The 17,689-nt window shown below is 42.9% G+C and overlaps 1 protein-coding gene across 8 annotated transcripts in view; it reads right to left on the reverse strand.

The window, feature by feature from the left end:
• Positions 1–17,689, reverse strand: part of LOC133048510 (uncharacterized) — a 145,425-nt gene that overhangs the window by 126,058 nt on the left and 1,678 nt on the right. For 4 of the 8 annotated variants that reach the window (XR_009691055.1, XR_009691050.1, XR_009691052.1 and 1 more), the window contains exon 2: positions 9,284–9,392. The exons of 1 other annotated variant lie outside the window; for it this stretch is intronic. Coding sequence is in view for 2 of the 7 variants with exons in the window: in XM_061132208.1 (XP_060988191.1) it covers positions 1,222–1,463; positions 3,240–3,467; positions 9,284–9,392 (579 nt within the window). In the remaining 5 variants the exon portion in view is untranslated. Of the gene's footprint in view, positions 1–630; positions 1,464–3,239; positions 3,468–9,283; positions 9,393–17,689 lie in introns of those variants that run through there. 3 more of the 8 variants (XR_009691054.1, XM_061132207.1, XM_061132208.1) reach the window with 2 other exon arrangements.

Here is a 17,689-nt window from a genome sequence, read left to right on the forward strand (position 1 = left end):
GGAAACCAGAATCGAAAGAGACACATATACCCCAATGCTCATCGCAGCACTGTTTATAATAGCCAGGACATGGAAGCAACCTAGATGTCCATCAGCAGATGAATGGATGAGAATGCTGTGGTACATATACACAATGGAATATTACTCAGCCATTAAAAAGAATTAACATTTGAATCAGTTCTGATGAGATGGATGAAACTGGAGCCTATTATACAGAGTGAAGTAAGTCAGAAAGAAAAACTCCAATACAGTATACTAATGTATATATATGGAATTTAGAAAGAAGATAACAAAAACCCTGTATGCGAGACAGCAAAAGAGACACAGATATATTGAACAGTCTTTTGGACTCTGTGGGAGAGGGCGAGGGCAGGATGATATGGGAGAATGGCATTGAAACATGTAAAATATCATATGTGAAACAAATCACCAGTCCAGGTTTGATGCATGATACAGGATGCTCAGGGCTGGTGCACTGGGATGACCCAGAGGGATGGGATGGGGAGGGAGGAGGGAGGGGGGTTCAGGATGGGGAATACATGTACACTCATAGCGGATTCAAGTCAATGTATGGCAAAACCAATACAATATTGTAAAGTAAAATAAATAAATTAAAATAACTAACTAAATAAATAAATGCCTGCTTGTATGCAGGTGCAAATTCTTATTCACAGCACTTTTTATCGGTGCAGTCAACATTTTTAAAAACCTATACAGTAAAACAATCTGCACTTTAAAATGTTCATATATAATACAATGAATTCAATAAACTGTCTCTTGAGAGACAGCAGCAAAATAAAAGTTAAAACCTCAGATTCAACAGACTTCAACTATTTTCCTCCTTGACTGACTTGCTTTTGTTATTAAGCTTCCAATGACTCATGATTTCAAACATCATTCCTTTGCAATAATTTATTAAATTGGCTCCTTTCTAGGCCAGAGACATAGTTCAAGTTGTTTGGTAGATTTCACAAGAGCAATGGGTGGCTGAAATTTTATGTAATGTTGAATTCAGGAATTGTACTAAGTTACTTCCTCTTGCTAACATATCTGATTTAAGACTTTCTCAATCCTTGGTGTAGGTAATTGAGGATTTCCCTTAGACTGAATTGATGGATTATTAACCTTCTGTTTTCTCAACTGATTAAAAATAACTCTGATTTGGTGTATAATTCTACCTATTACTTTTCCCCCTTCCTGTGCTCCCAAATTTCTGCTCCTTCAATTTTTTGCTTCAATTTTTTTTATCATATAGTATTCATAAGGAGCTTCATGGATAGCTGTGCTCATTAGCATCTTCTTTCCTTCCTTCCTCTGTTCCTTTCTTTCCTTTTGAACAGAAGGCATCAACGAGGGTGAATCAAGGCAGTGAATCTCTTGATCTGTTGACTTGTTCATAATGTCAGACATTATGGTGTAAAGCAAATGACAGGTGCCCCCAAAAAGAGTGCTTTCACACAATTCTAAAGGAAAAAGGAATATTTGAAAATAGTTATAAAATAGAATCTTAAATTTTTAATTAAAGGTAGTAGTGAGAAGAACAGCCAAGGAAAAGAAACACTTTCTGTAACAATTAACCATTCCATTCGGATTTTCCAGGCTGTAAGCTCCTGAAAAAGCAGGACCTATCAGTTCTGCAATTGTAGCACTCTGTGTCTCCAGTTCGGCACAATCACTCAACACGTGTTGCATGAATAAATTGATGAAATCAATGTGAATGGTGAGGTTTATTATGTCCTTACATGTTTCAAATGACTTCCCTGGTGGCTCAGATGGTAAAGCGTCTGCCTATAGTGGGAGACCGGGGTTCAACCCCTGGGTCGGGAAGCTCTCCTGGAGAATGAAATGGCAACCCACTCCAGTATTCTTGACTGGAAAACCCCATGGACGGAGAAGCCTGGTAGACTACAGCACATGGGGTTGCAAAGAGTCAGACACGACTGAGTGACTTCACCTTCATGTTTCAAATACAACCACAATCTTTTCCATGTTGAGATATGAAAATCTGTGCATAGCGTGTAAGAAGAAAGTTATATAAATGCTTTTAATACTGTGAATAGATTTTCTTTTTTTCTTTTTTCAAAGAAAGCAAATCTGACATTCTTATCAAGGTTTCCAGAGCCTAGTCCACTGGTTGATGTTCTCTGATCGGTGCTGATGGAAAAGTGTTTAATCACTTGGAAAATGTCTCCTTGTGATGAAAACAGTTTCATTTCTGGAGTCAATTTGCTACCTGCTCCTTTTCTGATTCGGAAAATTTTCAAAGGAAACAGAAATGTGTTGGATTTCAACCATCTTATTTAGAACTGTGTCAACAGAACAGTGTGGGAAAGGCAAGGTCTCATTTGCCCTGTGAGGGGTCACCCCCACAGGTTCATAAAGTCACCCCTGTTACTGTAGCTCCTTTTCTGGAGCACAACCCACGGTGACACTCTGTTCCAATGTCTTCAGCTCCACCCCCCGGACTGCAGATCCCCAGAGGCCAGGGGTAAGGTCCTTAATTCGAGTCCCTAGTGTAATGGCTGGCATATGGTATGTGCCCCAATTTTTAAGCAAAAAGTAACTTGGTGGCATAAAAATAAAATTTGCTCTTAATCTTAAAAAAAGAAATAAAAAACCTAAACCCCCTTATTCTCAGAGGTAATCCTGAGATCAACTTGGTTATTTGTCCAAACTTTAAATAGTCCACCTAATAGCTATCTGTAGACAGGCCCGGCTGCTGCCGTGTGCTCTGTCCTGGCTCCCCGTCAGATGCTGTCAGTGAGTGCGTGGGTAAGCAGACACCAGGACACATTTACTTGCCACCGAGTCTGCAGTAGCACTGAGCACCGCCGTCACACACCCGTGAGTGAGGAGGCCGCAATCCGAGGGACGAAAGCTGACTAAACTAAAGGAGAAAGTTGGCTGCTCTTCCTTTAGTCTACTTTTAGGAAAATAAACATATGTGCGTTCTTAACATTATCTAAGAAGACGATTGCTTCTTGGCAGGAAAGCTATGACAAACCTAGACAGTGTATTAAAAAGCAAAGACATCACTTTGCCAACAAAGGTCCATATAGTCAAAGCTATGGTTTTTCCAGTAGTCATGCACAGATGTGAGGGTTGGACCATAAAGAAGGCAGAGCACTGAAGACTAGATGCTTTCGAATTGTGGTGCTAGAGAAGACTCTTGAAAGTCCCTTGGGTACCAAGGAGATCAAACCAGTCAATCCTAAAGGAAATCAACCCTGAATACTCACTGGAAGAACTGATGCTGAAGCTGAAGCTCCAATACTTTGGCCACCTGGTGTGAAGAGCCAGCTCACTGGAAAAGACCCTGATGCTGGGAAAGACTGAAGGCAGCAGGAGAAGAGGGCAACAGAGGATGAGATGGTTGGATGGCATCACCAATTCAATGGATATGAACTTGGGCAAACTCCAGGAGATGGTGAGGGACAGGGAAGCCTGGCGTGCTGCATTCCATGGGGCTGCAAAGAGTCGGACATGACTTGTTGACTGAACAACATTATGTAGTAACAGAAGGGGAGGGGCTCTCAGCTAAACCTTGTGGACTCTGGGCTATCTGTGCCTCTCGGTCCTCACTCTGTAGAGTCTGTTTTCCTCCCTCTCCTGCTGCCTGTAAGATTATCTCTAGGGGCTTCCCTGGTGTTCCAGTACTTACAACTTCACCTTCCAGTGCTGGGGGTGCAGGTTCGATCCCTGGTCGGGGAGCTAAGATCCCATATGCCACACAACCAAAAAACCCAAACAAAATAGAAACACTATTATAACAAATTCAATGGAGACTCTGAAAATGGTCCCACATTAAAAAAAAAAGAAACATTATTTCTGAAATCCTCAGTTTAGCCATTGCCCAGTGGGGACCACTCACAGCAGCCGTAGGGACTTCAGTCTGTGCGTTCACCCCCCTCACCCACCTCTGTGACTGCTCCGTCGGTCTCAGCCTTCTCTCCAAGGCCACTTCTTCCAGGAGGCCCTCTGTGACCCCCTGGACTAGGCAGTGTGAGGTGCCGCCATTGCATCGTGTCCTGAATCTGAACTGTGTCTCACGATGACACACATCACATAACTGACTGTCCAGCTCCCCTCGGGGCCTTCAAGCTCTGTGGAAGCTGGGGATTTTCCATCTTGCCCAGTCTTGTGTCTCCAGCACCTGCACTCGGTTTACAATGACTTCATTAAATGGAACAAACGAATCAAGTCTTCAGCGTGACATAGCAGCTGCCTCGAAGTAAATGAAATGCTAGACTGGGCGTTTGTAGAAATGGGTTCAAATCCTATTTCCAGTGTGGTGTTTTCTCAGGTTGGGCTTCCCAGGTGCCTCAGTGGTAAAGAACCTGCCTGTTAATGCAAGAGACTCAGGTTTGATCCCGGGGTCAGGAAGATGCCCTGGAGGAGGAAATGGCAACCCACTCCAGTATTCTTGCCTGGGAAATTCCATGGACAGAGGACCCTGGTAGGCTACAGTCCAGGGGGTCGCAAAAGAGCTGGACACGACTGAGTGGCTGAGCATGCATGCACACAGTGTTCTCAGGTCAGTTACTTTGACCTTGGTCCCGGTCTTCTAACAAAGAAGGTAAAAGAACTTATTTTAATAGTTTGCACAGAGACTCTTGTACTATAATATATAGAGCAGAGATTCCTTGGTCCCTTGAAGATGACTGTTAAGCATGCAACATGGTTGCCAAGACCAACCATCAAACAGCAGTCTTTCCATCAGGGCAGGACGAGGACTGTCCAGCAACTCTGCCTCCAGGGCTGTCCCGCCTGCCCTGAGTCCTCCAGCTCCCAACCAGAGTGGGCATCTGTCTGTTGTTTCCCCAGAGTGCACGCAAGACAAAATCGTTGCTCTTATTTTATTTATGAATTCCAGCCATTATCGCTCGGCGCCAGGACAACTGAAATGTACATTTATGGGTCCCTGTGATTCCCATCTAAAGCCTAATGAAGTCAGTCGAAAGTGAGGCCAAAGTCACCATTTATTATTGATCATTTGGATCCAATTTCCAAAAAGACGAGGTGATTTAGAGTAACATGTGAAACAGGCTGTTTAAATCATACCCTGTGAACAGGAAAGATGAGATACTCTTAGAGGACAGGAGACAGGGTCACTGGAGCCCCCAGTGGTGGGGTTAGGGCTCAAGCATGAGGGACACTGACGATAGGCTCTTGATCAGAAGTATTTCATTCCTTGATTTTCTTGCTGTTTATCTTGTAGATGTAAGTATATTTCTTTTTATTTATTTACTTGGCTGCGCCGGGTCTTAGTTGCAGCATGTGGGACCTTAGTTCTCCAACCAAGGATTGAACCCAGGCCCCGTGCATTGGGAACTCAGAGTCTGAGCCACTGGACCATCAGGGAAGTTCCAAGAATATTTCTTTTTCGATGTCAAACAACAACAACAACAAATTAAAAGCACCTCCCAGTTCCTGACCTGTAGGTCAATGCAGAAGAACTGGTGTTTCTTCTTAGGCTTCCTCCTTTCTAATTACTCACTAAAATCTACCTGATGGCTAAATCTCACGATGGGACAATACAGGTAATGGAAGCTCAGTCACATCTAATTGGTAAGAATGACACACAGCTCAGCCAATGTGTCTGTGGTTGTAGGTACTCAGGAAAGGGCTTATTCCGAGTCCGCGCCCCACCATGAGTGGGAGTGTTCATCAGTCAGCTCCTGTCCTCAAAACTGCCCAGTCTCTGTAGATAGGATTTGTGCTAAAGATTTCTGTTTTCTTTTTGTTGTTGTTTGTTGTTCAGTCGCTCTTTGGGACTGCAGCACGCCAGGCTTCCCTGTTCTTCACTATCTCCAGGAATTTGCTCAAACTCATGTCCATTGAGTCAATGATGCCATCCAACCATCTCATCCTCTGCCACCTCCTTCTCCTCCTGCCCTCAGTCTTTCCCAGCATCACAGTATTTTCCAATGAGTCTGCTCTTCATATCAGGTGGCCAAAGTGTTTGTTTTTAAAATGCAGGAAAAGAAAATCTTGTGGATATTTTACCTTAACCTATCTAATGGAGCCTATTATGTCATCCCCTTGGCTATGGACCTCAGTTTTATTTTGCTGACTTCACCCTGTCTTCCTAGTTTCCACCTCTTAACACTTAGCTCTTTAAAAAGACTTAGTAGCCACAAAGCCAGGAACAACCAAGAAACCACACCTTTGCTTTCAGACAACACATAAATCATCCCAAACAGGTCTCTATCCTGAGAATTTCCCCAGATGTAGATTTTACAATTCTCTCCGTATTTTTATTTAAGTCACAAAACCCAAAGTTTGTATATTTTATCATTCAAAAAGAAATCTGCATCCAAAGTGTGAAATTAAGGGCCAGTTTTTGTTGTCACTTATCATCTCTGGCAACAGAATTATTAATATCACCTCAAGACAGTAGCTATCTCTGTATTTCACTCAGGTAAGATACTTGTAAACCAAAAAATTCCAATCTTAAAAAAATTTTTCCATATATTAACTAACTTATTTTGTTTTGCCGTAGGAACATTTTATGTCATATCAGTGCGATTCCATCAATGGGATGGGTGTGAGGAAGGAGTATTCACTGTTTTAGAACAAATCATTAAAAAAATAAGTTAACCCCAGTAAAAGTTTTCCAATAAATAAAATAAAAATAAATTAACTTATATATATAGTACCTATCAAACATTCACTTTATGTTCAGCTATTTATGAACATAAATCACAAAATTAGATCACAATTCATAAAACTAGATACTCTGTCAGATGAACAAAACCCATATTGTTCACAGAAGCTTAAACTTAAAACACTAACTAGACAAATATGGCATATAATAAGTCAGTTATTTCTAAAGTGTAGTAAAGTTGGGGATAAAAGAGATAACTAAGTAGAACATGAATTTTTTAATTCCAATAATTATGTATTACTCTTAATAAGTGTAGAAAAAGTAATACCACAGTCCTGTGATATTACTTGTATCATTGTTTTGTACAAAGCTAAGCTTAACTTCATAAAAGTATATCATTTTAATGAAAAATATTAAAGCAATAATATATGTACTATGTGTGTGTTTATGTTCAGTCACTCAGTCATGGGGTCCAACTCTTTTGCGACCCCATGGACTGCAGCCCTCCAGACTCCTCTGTCCTTGGGATTTCTGAGGCAAAGATACTGGATTGGGTTTCCTCTTTCAGGGGATCTTCCTGACCCAGGAATCTAACCTTCGTCTCCTGCATCTCCTGCAGATTCTTTACCAATGAATCACCTGGGAAACCCACTCAGGCACCTTAGGTTTTGGTTAAAGCCCTAAGGCAAAAGCTGGTTTCTCCCCTCAGCTTAACTTGTGTGCTCAGTCTTTGACCTTAGGATTCTTGATTTTCTTGTTACCCACGGACATGTTTATAGAAAGATAGTAAAGGTATTCCACATGGTATTTTTAGTTGTTTTCATCAGCTCATTTGGCCCTGCACCTAAACTGCCATTGTTATGTGGGAGATTCTATCTCCAAGCACAGGTAGTCCTGCTTGAAGACATACTGGACACATGAAAACCTAAACCAGACTGCCGAGTAATGGCTTACAGAGTTCCTTTAAATAATGGGTGCTGCCAGAGCCTTTAAAGAGTTTGTTTTACAGGTTATTAATTTAACTACTCACAGAGAGCCTGGAAGCAGCACGACTTCAATGATTTGGAGCCATAATAGCTGAAGAATAATCAAAATACATTCATAATCTGACCTATTTTAACCACCCCCACAATCGGAATTCTCGTCCATGAGGCTACCATAAGCCCCTGTCTGGATCTTTAAATTAGCCTTACCTAACTGGTCCTTGCTTTTATCTTTGTTCCTTTCCTTGTTGTGGTTGTTGTTCAGCTGCTAAGTCATGTCCAATTCTTTGTGACCCCATGAAGTGCAACACGCCAGGCTTCCCTGTCCTTCACTATCTCGTGGCGTTTGCTCCAACTCATGTCCATTGAGTCAGTCATGCCATCCAACCATCGCATCCTCTGCTACCCCCTTCTCCTCCTGCCCTCAATCTTTCCCAGCATCAAGATCTTTTTCAATGAGTCAGCTCTTCACAACAGGTAGTCAAAATAGCAGCTTCAGCATCAGCATCAGTCCTTCCAATGAATATTCAGGACTGATTTCCTTAATGATGGACTGGTTTGATCTCCCTGTAGTCCAAGGGACTCTCAAGAGTCTTCTCTAGCACCACAGTTTGAAAGCATCAAGCCTTTGGTGCTCAGCCTTGTTTATGGTCCAACTCTCACATCTATACATGACTGCTGGAAAAACCATAGCCTAGACTATACTGACCTTTGTTGGAAAAGTGATGGCTCTGCTTTTTAATATGCTAAGTTTGTCATAGCTTTTCTTCCCAGGAGCAAGCATCTTTTAATTTCATAGCAGTCACCATCTGAAGTGATTCTGGAACCCAAGAAAAGAAAATCTGCCACTATTTCCATTTTTCCCCTTCTATTTGCCATGAAGTGATGGGACCGGATGCCATGATCTTAGTTTTTTGAATGTTGAGTTTCTGTTCCTTCCCTTACCAATCCCAGAAACAGATACTGTGATTCCACATGGATATGGGTTAGGCCAGGCCACCCCTTGGCACGGTTGAGGGCCCCCCATCTCACTCTAAACTAAAGCCACAGTCGTCACTTAGATCCTAATGCTCTCCCTCACTTTCTCAGCCAAAGCTCTCCTTCCTTCCTTGTTTTTTCCAAAACAAGCAGGAATGTTCTTGCCTCAGGGTCTCTGTAACCTATTGCCCTTTCAGCCTGAAGCCACCTCCACTCAGGCATCCACTGTCTTTTTCCCTCAGCCCTCAGCCCTTCAGGTCTTGTCCAGATATTATCTCCTCAATGAGACTGTCTCAGACTCTTTAAAACTGAAAACTTCCCTTACTCCTGTCCACATTTCAAATCCCATTTCCCTTCATTTCTTTCCACAGCATTTTATCTTCTACTGTACCACTTAACGGGTAATAGTAAAGGTGCATTGGTTGCGCCCGCCAATGCGGGAGACACAAGAGATGCAGGTTCAATTCCTGGCTCAAGAAGATCCCCTGGAAAAGGGAATGGCTACTCACTCCAGTATTCTTGCCTGGAGAATCCCATGGATAGAGGAGCCTGGTGGGCTACAGTCCACGAAGTCACAAAGAGTCAGACATGACTGAGCACACATACACACACATACCACTTAATTAAATGAGTTATTCTTATACGCTCTTAAGATAATACTTGGCACTTAAGTGGTATACCAGTGTTTGATAGCAATATGTAACAATTTATATACCTTGTTTATTGTCCGACACCATGACCAAACTAGGATATCTGCTCCTCTGGTTTGCTGCTGTATCCCATAGTCTAGAAGAATGCCAAGCACATGGTACAGGCTCCAAAAACTGTCAAATGAATAAAAATAGCTATAAAAATACAAGAAAAGACCATAAAAAGTGATTTAGTTTGTTAAAAATCTTTTTTACATAGTTTCAGAAATGGAAGCCATTCCTAAGACCAAGTTCTCAAAGACCATTCCTCCCACCCACAAGAAATGGAATTCAAATTCAAATTTCAAAACTCCTTGCAATATGCCAAAAGATACAACTATCTAAAAGACATCATGTGAAATGCTGGACTGGATGAAGCACAAGCTGGAATCAAGATTGCTGGGAGAAATATCAATAACCTCAGATACGCAGATGACACCACCATTATGGCAGAAAGCAAAGAACTAAAAAGCCTCTTGATGAAAGTGAAAGAGGAGAGTGAAAAAGTTGGCTTAAATCTCAACATTCAGAAAACTAAGATCATGGCATCCAGTCCCATCACTTCATGGCAAATAGATGGGGAAACAATGGAAACAGAGACAGCATTTATTTTGGGGGGCTCCAGAATACTGCAGATGGTGACTGCAATCATGAAATTAAAAGACACTTGTTCCTTAGAAGAAAAGCTACAACTGATCTAGATAGCATATTAAAAATCAGAGACACTACTTTGCCAACAAAGGTCCGTCTAGTCAAAGCTATGGTTTTTCCAGTAGTCATGTATGGATGTGAGAGGTGGACTATAAAGAAAGCTGATCACCAAAGAATTGATGCTTTTGAACTGTGGTGTTGGAGAAGACTCTTGAGAGTCCCTTGGACTGCAAGGAGATCCAACCAGTCAATCCTAAAGGAAATGAGTCCTGAATATTCACTGGAAGGACTGATGCTGAAGCTGAAACTCCAATACTTTGGCCACCTGATGTGAAGAACCAACTCATTGGAAAAGACCCTGATGCTGGAAAAGATTGAAGGTGGGAGGAGAAGATGGCAGATGAGATGATTGGATGGCATCACTGACGCGATGGACATGAGTTTGAGTAAGCTCCAGGAGTTGGTGATGGACATGGAAGCCTGGCCATGCTGCATTCCATGGGGTCACAAAGAGCCAGACACCAATGAGTGACTGAACTGAACTGAACTGATCTAAAAGACAGTATTTTTTCCTGCAAAAAGATCTATTTAGCATTGTCCCTGATTAATAACTACAAGAATGCCATACTTCACTCAGTTTACATACAGGCCTAGCAGCTCAGATGGTAAAGATTCTGCCCGAAATGAGGGAAACCCAGGTTCAATCCCTGGGTCGGGAAGATCCCTTGGAAAAGGGAATGGCAATCCACTCCAGTATTCTTGCCTGGAGAATCCCATGGACAGAGCCTGGCAGGCTATAGTCCATGGGATCGCAAAGAGTAGGACATGACTGAGCAACTAACACTTTCACTTCACTTTCACCACAATAACACCCATGCAAGCCATGTACCCCCACAAGTGAAAAATTATATGACCAAAGTTCTAAATGACAGTATTTTGAGCTCTTGTGAAGATCAGCACTCTGGGTCCACATCTCCCAGGGTGGCTTTCCAAGTAGTCATTAACACAGAGACACACTTTTAAATAAAGAGAAAATCTCCTGTTCATTGTTGTTAGAGAATAACTAAAAGGATGAAATTTCTGGGCATCAGCAAGGTGGGGAATGGCATCATTGGAAAACATAAGGCTTATAACTACCAGATATCTACTCTCAATCCAGGCTTTCCTGATGACTCAGTGGTAAAGAGTCCATATGCCAATGCAGGAGATGTGGGATCAATCCCTGGGTCAGGAAGATCCCCTGAAGAAGGAAATGACAAGTCACTCCAGTATTCTTACCTGGACAATCCCATAGACAGAGAAGCCTGGTGGGCTACAGTCCATGGGGTCACAAAGAGTCAGACCGGAGTGAGCAACTAAGTGTGCGCGCACACAAACACACCAACAGTCAATCCAGCCTCTAATTCCTGGATCATTTAGGGTACCACTCTGCGTATACTGAGCCTCCACCTCAATTTCATTTGTATGCAACTTTGCTTATCTCCTCTGCAGGGTATGAAATGGCTTCTAAGCATAGTCCATTACTAAAAACAGGCCAATCTTATTGTAACCAATCAAAACCATTCAGAAGAGGGTGCAAAGCGCTTCTTTGTTGTTCCCATCAAGTGCCTTTGGGGCTGCAGGTTGGACGAGCAGGAGAATGTCCCCCTTCCTCCTGGGTGTCTTTCTCCTGATCCATACGTCTTCATGTCTCTGCAGAGACCCTGTTTATCCAGCTACATCCATTGTGGCCCGGCCAGAGGGATTAGGCAAACTGCATCGCCCAGAATCTCAGTTCATTAATATGGAGACCTGATACCTTCAGGACAAACCAGGCTCTGTCTTGGTAATATGGCTGGCCGTTGGCTCTGCATTCTGAAAATATTCAGGAGAAAAATTCCAGAAGTTTCCAAAAAGCAAAACTTGAATTTGCCTAGTTAATGGGACTTGTTTAAATAGCATTTATGATGTATTTACAACTATTTACATAGCATTTACACTATTACGTATTACAAGCAATCTCGAGATGACTTAAAACATAAAGGAAGATGTGCAGAGGTTGGGCTTCCCAGGTGGCTCAGTGGTAAAGAATCTGCCTGCTGAGGAAGGAGACGCAGGAGACCTGGGTTCGATCCCTGTGTCAGGAAAATCCCCTGGAGGAAGAAATGGCAACCCACTCCGGTATTCTTGCCTGGGAAATCCCATCGGTGGAGGAGCCTGGTGGGCTACAGCTCACGGGGTCGCAAGGAGTTGGATAGAACTATACATGCACGTGTAGAGGTTATATGTAAATATACACCATTTCACATAAGGGACTCGAGCATCTTTGGATTTTGGTCCCAGGGGTCCTGAAACCACTCTCCCTCAGATACGGATGGATGACTGTACTGCTAATTTGTAAACCATGACTCTGACACACCAGAGGTGGAGCAGAAAGAAACCCTGTCAGTAAGAGGCACAGAGAACCCACCTGTCATACATAAAGTGAGAGACTTGTCTAGTCACATTTCTAATTTCCCTTCAAGGATTAAAATTTCATGAAATTAAGGTATGAAATTCACAGAAGAAAAATTCAAGTTCTCGGCAGAGTGTGGTTAAATGACATGGAAAAAGTCTTCAAGACTGAAATTTGTCAAGGTTGTACAACAGTTTGTGAGTATAAACTTCCCAATTGTTGAGCAGACAGGTAGTTTCGGTTTATTATCTAGGAATTACAGCACTTTTGTGGTCAGATAAAAATGTAGAACAGTGAACCCTCCTTCCCCTGCCCCTACATGAGGGCATAGCCACCTACCTCTAAAATACTTTCACAAAACACTTACATGGTATCGCCTTTTATAGATCTGCTAATTCAAAATGATTAAAGCACTCCCACCTCTATACACATTAAGTTGTACAAACACACTGAAACTCATAAAGGTTAGGGAAAACAAGTAAAGAACTTCATAGCTGAGGTGAAGCAGGGGGCAGTGTGTAGCTTTAGTTTCTAAGATTTTTATTTTTTAGTGACAGAAGTACCTGATATATTTGTTATTAGTTATAAAAATAATTATGTTATTTTCAACAATGGACTGTGCAAGAAGCCTTTTCAGACATTTCAGAGGAGCTGCTGTTGTTCAGCTGCGAAGTTGTTTCGACTCTTTGTGACCCCATGGACTGCAGTATGCCAGGCTCCCATGTACTCCGCTATCTCCCGGAATTTGCTCAAATATATGTCCATTGAGTCGGTGATGCTATCTAACCATCTCATCCTCTGCCGGCCCCTTCACCTTTTGCCTTCAGTCTTTCCCAGCATCAGGGTCTTTTCCAATGAGTGGGCTCTTTGTATCAGGTAGTCAAAGTATTGGAGTTTTGGCTTCAGCAAGAGTCCTTCCAATGAATATTCAGGACTGATTTCCTTTATGGTTGGCTGGTTTGATCTCCTTGCTGTCCGTGCATACAAACTGCACACAAATAAAGAAACTGAGGTATAGACTGCGGAGAGATTATGCAGAGAGATTACCTTGAAAGATCTGAGAATTAGAGGCTGGAGAGGGAGTAGATAACTGCTAATTCAAAATCTTTTACTTCCCAATTATGTCATAGTGCAGGGATCCCCAGGTGGTGCTAGTGATAAAGAACCCACCTGCCAATGGAGATGTAAGAGACTCACGTTTGACCCCTGAGTAGGGAAGAGCCCCTAGAGAAAGGCATGGCAACCTGTATTCTTGCCTGGAGAATCCCATGGCATGGAGAGCCTGGTGGGCTACAGCCCATGGGATTGCAAAGAGTTGGAAACAGCTGAAGTGTCTTAGCATGCACGCAGGTCATACTGCATCTTGCTGATGCCCAGAAAGTTCACCTTTTCTTCAGTTACTTTCTAACAAGGATATTTTCTACTCCCGTACTTATATGCAGCATATCTTCTATCACACAATGATTCCAAATTTGCTTAAAACAGAGTGAACTTGCGAAACAAAGCATGTGGGAATTTGCTTTCACTTCCTGGCTCCCAGCACAGCAGCTCCTGTGTGTCAGGCACTGCATAAATCTGGGAGACAACCCCAGGTGACAAGGCCTGATGGGGGTGACAGACCACTGGGCGAGCAATGCTAAGGCCGAGCCCTACACGCCATGACCAAATGTGGATGGGGGATTGGAGAGCATGCGGCAAGGGCTGGGGTCTGAAGAGAACTGGAGCATTCTGGAAGAACAGATGTATAAACTGATTCTGAAGGATGCTTGGGAGTTTGGTAGGAGATAGTTGGTTTTGAAACTAAGAGAGTATTCTGAGTAAGGGAATAACTGCATTGTCATTATGATCCCAGAAAAAGAAAAAAAAAAAAAAAGAGCGAGAGAACTTGACTTGTTTCAGAAACGGGAGAAAGTCAACGCAGCTGTAGTTTAGGTTGGGACAGAGGACTTGCAGGCCACCTAAGGCTGTGGATGTAGCAGAGGCGGGCTTGCTACAGTCTTTGGAGTAAATTGGGAGGTTTGGGCTTCATTCTGAGAGCAAAAAGAGAAGCTGCTGAAGGGGTTCCAAACAAGAGTGTTAGGAGATAGAATGTGTTTCCTTCACCACTTAAATAAACGGTCGAATCAGAAGAGCCCTTCTGAATCATGGGAGTCTGAAAACAGCCCCAGCTCCCAGAGAGGTGGTATTCTATGTCATTCAATCTAAAAGTGCTTTTAAATAAGCATTTCTGCCTTCACAACACTGTAGGAGACCATTAACCTCATCAAATGGAAGCCCAGTGACAACAGTCTTTATTCCAGATGAGCACAACTCAGGAATTACCCATCTTTTTAAACTTATTACAGAAATAGTATTCCATGCCAGGGGGGGAAAAAGTATAGAGGCAGAATTTGACTTGGTTGTATTCCACACAAGAATAGAAATTTAAAAGTCTCAACCATCTATTAACATCACAGGTCAATTTCAGAATTTCAGAACTGGCAGGGGTATTCAAGATTCTTTGGTCCAACACCTTCGTTTTAGAAGAAGTGAAGATAGTACACAGAGTATACAGAGTATTTCCTTGCAAGATAATCAGAAATGAGCAATTATTTAAGACCTGGATTCTTTTTGAAAGACTTCAGTGTAGCATAATGGTAAGTGAATTACTACAAATGATAAGTGAAAAAAAGGAGTATGCTGACTTCCAACGCTGTTCTTAAGCCTCCGAAGCCCCTGGCCTCCTAGTATTCACACCTTTGCGTGGCCCCTTTCCACAATGCACCAGACTGGAGCTCCTGAAGTCTTTCTCTCTCCCTTTCCCTCCCTATCATTCCCTCTGGAGGGAGCCTGAGGCCTTGTCTGGAGCAGCCCTGTGACAGATGTCCCACAGTAGCCAAGGAGGCCTGCCTGCAGGCCTTGGGGGTGAAGGCGGAGGCAGATGCCTCCAGGCAGAGCTAAGCCAAGAGGGCAGCCCCCCTGACAGCCAGGCAGCAACCTCAGGAGAGACCCTGAGCCAGGGCCGCCCAGCCGGGAGGGGTGCTCAGTGTCAGTCTGGGCTCCTGACCCTCAGAACTGTGTGAAACAGTCAGTTTGTTGTTTCAAAACCCCAGATTTGAAGGTAATTTGCTATGCAGTAAAAGATAACTTTGGGCTTCCCTGGTGGCTCAGTGGTAAAGAAACTGCCTGCAATATAGGAGCCTCGGGTTGGATCCCTGGATCGGGAAGATCCCCTGGAGAAGGAACTGGCAAACCACTGTAGCCTGGAGAATCCTATGGACGAGGAGCCTAGCAGGCTACAGTCTGTAGGATCGAAAAGAGTTGGAAACGACTGACTAAACAACAATTGCAACAGTATTCATTAAAAAAAAAAAGAATTATACCCCCCCACACCAGGACTTGCCCTGTTCCTCTATCTGAACTTATATTTGCGTATGTACTTGACCTCCATTACTCCTTTTGATGATGTAGTAAGGTGGTTCTGTAATCGCTATTGGGCAGATAAGAGCCCTAGGTTCAGAGAGGTTAACTGACCCTGACCTGAGCTGTGAACACACAGCTCATTTTCTAAGCAAAGCTGTGTCAATTCTGCTGAGGCAGCCTGGCTGCAAATGTTGCCAATAGGCATGTATTTCATACTTTGAGTTTCTTTTAAACATTGTTAGGGCTCAGAGGAACTGTGGGCTTTCACAGCTACACACCCACTGGTCAACTTCTAATTCTGTGTCCTTTCACACATATTTTAAGTTCTCTGTGCAAAACACACAGGGATGACAGGGTCTTCTCTGAATACCATTTCTGCCCCAGACTCCTTCTGTTCACCTTAGCGAGCGATAAGGACCACTTTCAGTGAGCACATCTGCCTGACTATGCTCATAACAGTACAAATAAAGATTCCTATTTTCCTAATAATCAAAAACTGTCTCCTCTGACTGTGAAAATGAGAGCACAAATGAAAGGTTTCATTACTCCTGGTGGACCTTAGCTGCTGATTTCAAATGGAATTATTCCCTCTTGTGATTGGAGTAAGACCCCTTGAAGGTCACCTCTCCAAGCCCAGACTCTGTCTAGGGAAGGCAGTTTTGTGGAGGAATCCTCCTCATTTGTAAACAGCCCAAGTGAGGTCTAGAAATGACCCTGTTCCCCCTTTCCAGTTATCTAAGTCATCGGTCCCCAATCTTTTGGGCGCCAGGGACTGATTTCGTGGAAGACAATTTTTCCACAGACTGGGGTGGGGAGGATGATTTGGGAATGATTAAAGTGCATTACGTTTATTGTGCAATCTATTTCTATTATTATTACATCAGCTCCGCCTCAGATCATCAGGCATTAGATCCCAGAGGCTGAGGACCTCTGATCTAAATAAAGCTTTCCCCAAGCACACCTTCCTTTCACTGTTTCTCCAAAGGTGGTACACAGATGAGCTGGGTGAGAGTCACCTGGATACAGGTAATGGTTAGGTCCCCACACGAACCTGAATTGACCCAGGAGTGGGTGGTAACTTTCTCCACAACCCAGGTGATTCATACTTTTATCAGTTAAATATTTCAGGTCTTTTTCATTAAAAAAAAAAAAAAAAAAAAAAAGGTCTTCAGCAAGGTCTCCCTTGTCCTACAGGAAAAGCAACTGGTTTTGATTTAAGCAGTTGATAAAAATGCTGAGTCAGACAATGATTTGTATTCAAGCCTTGACAGTACTCCAGGTGCTATATGTACTGGGCTGACTCGCATTATTGTGCACCTTTATCCAGCCAAGAACAGACCTGAACATGCTGTCACCCATTCTACATTTCCCCCTGTTGTTCAGTGCAAATACTGTGTGGAAATTCTGACATGAGGGCATCTATGGAATTCCCCAATGTACTAGGTACTGTAACCCAAGTCATGAAGCATGTGGAGTTGGTCCGGTCAAATTCTTTATCTAGCCTGATGATTCAAATTCTCTATGTCATTCTAGAGCTTGAAACAACCTTGTTTTAAAAATACTTGTTTTAAAGTACCTGCAGGTAAGAGACAGTTTTATTAAGAGGAAGAAGGATCCATCTTTACCATCCCCAAACTTAGGATAAGGTATCAAACAAACGGTTCAGCTTCCATTAGGCTATCTCACACGGATAGCATAATCATGTGAACTCGGCAATGAGATGAGGTGACTGACATCTTTACTGAGAGACAGGGGGCACAAAAATTATTTCCTCTGGGTGGGGCATGTGAGTAAACATTTGTCGATATCCCTTCCTGGGTAATGTAAGTTTCAGGCAGAAAGACTTTTAAAAAATACAAATCAAGGAACCTCCATGAGTGGCAAAAATCGGGACTGAAATAGGAGGCGATGAGGGTGGAGTATTGTTTTTAAGCCCCCCTCCCCC

The sequence above is a fragment of the Dama dama genome, chromosome 29, assembly GCF_033118175.1.
Source record: "Dama dama isolate Ldn47 chromosome 29, ASM3311817v1, whole genome shotgun sequence".
NCBI classification, from domain to species: domain Eukaryota; kingdom Metazoa; phylum Chordata; class Mammalia; order Artiodactyla; family Cervidae; genus Dama; species Dama dama.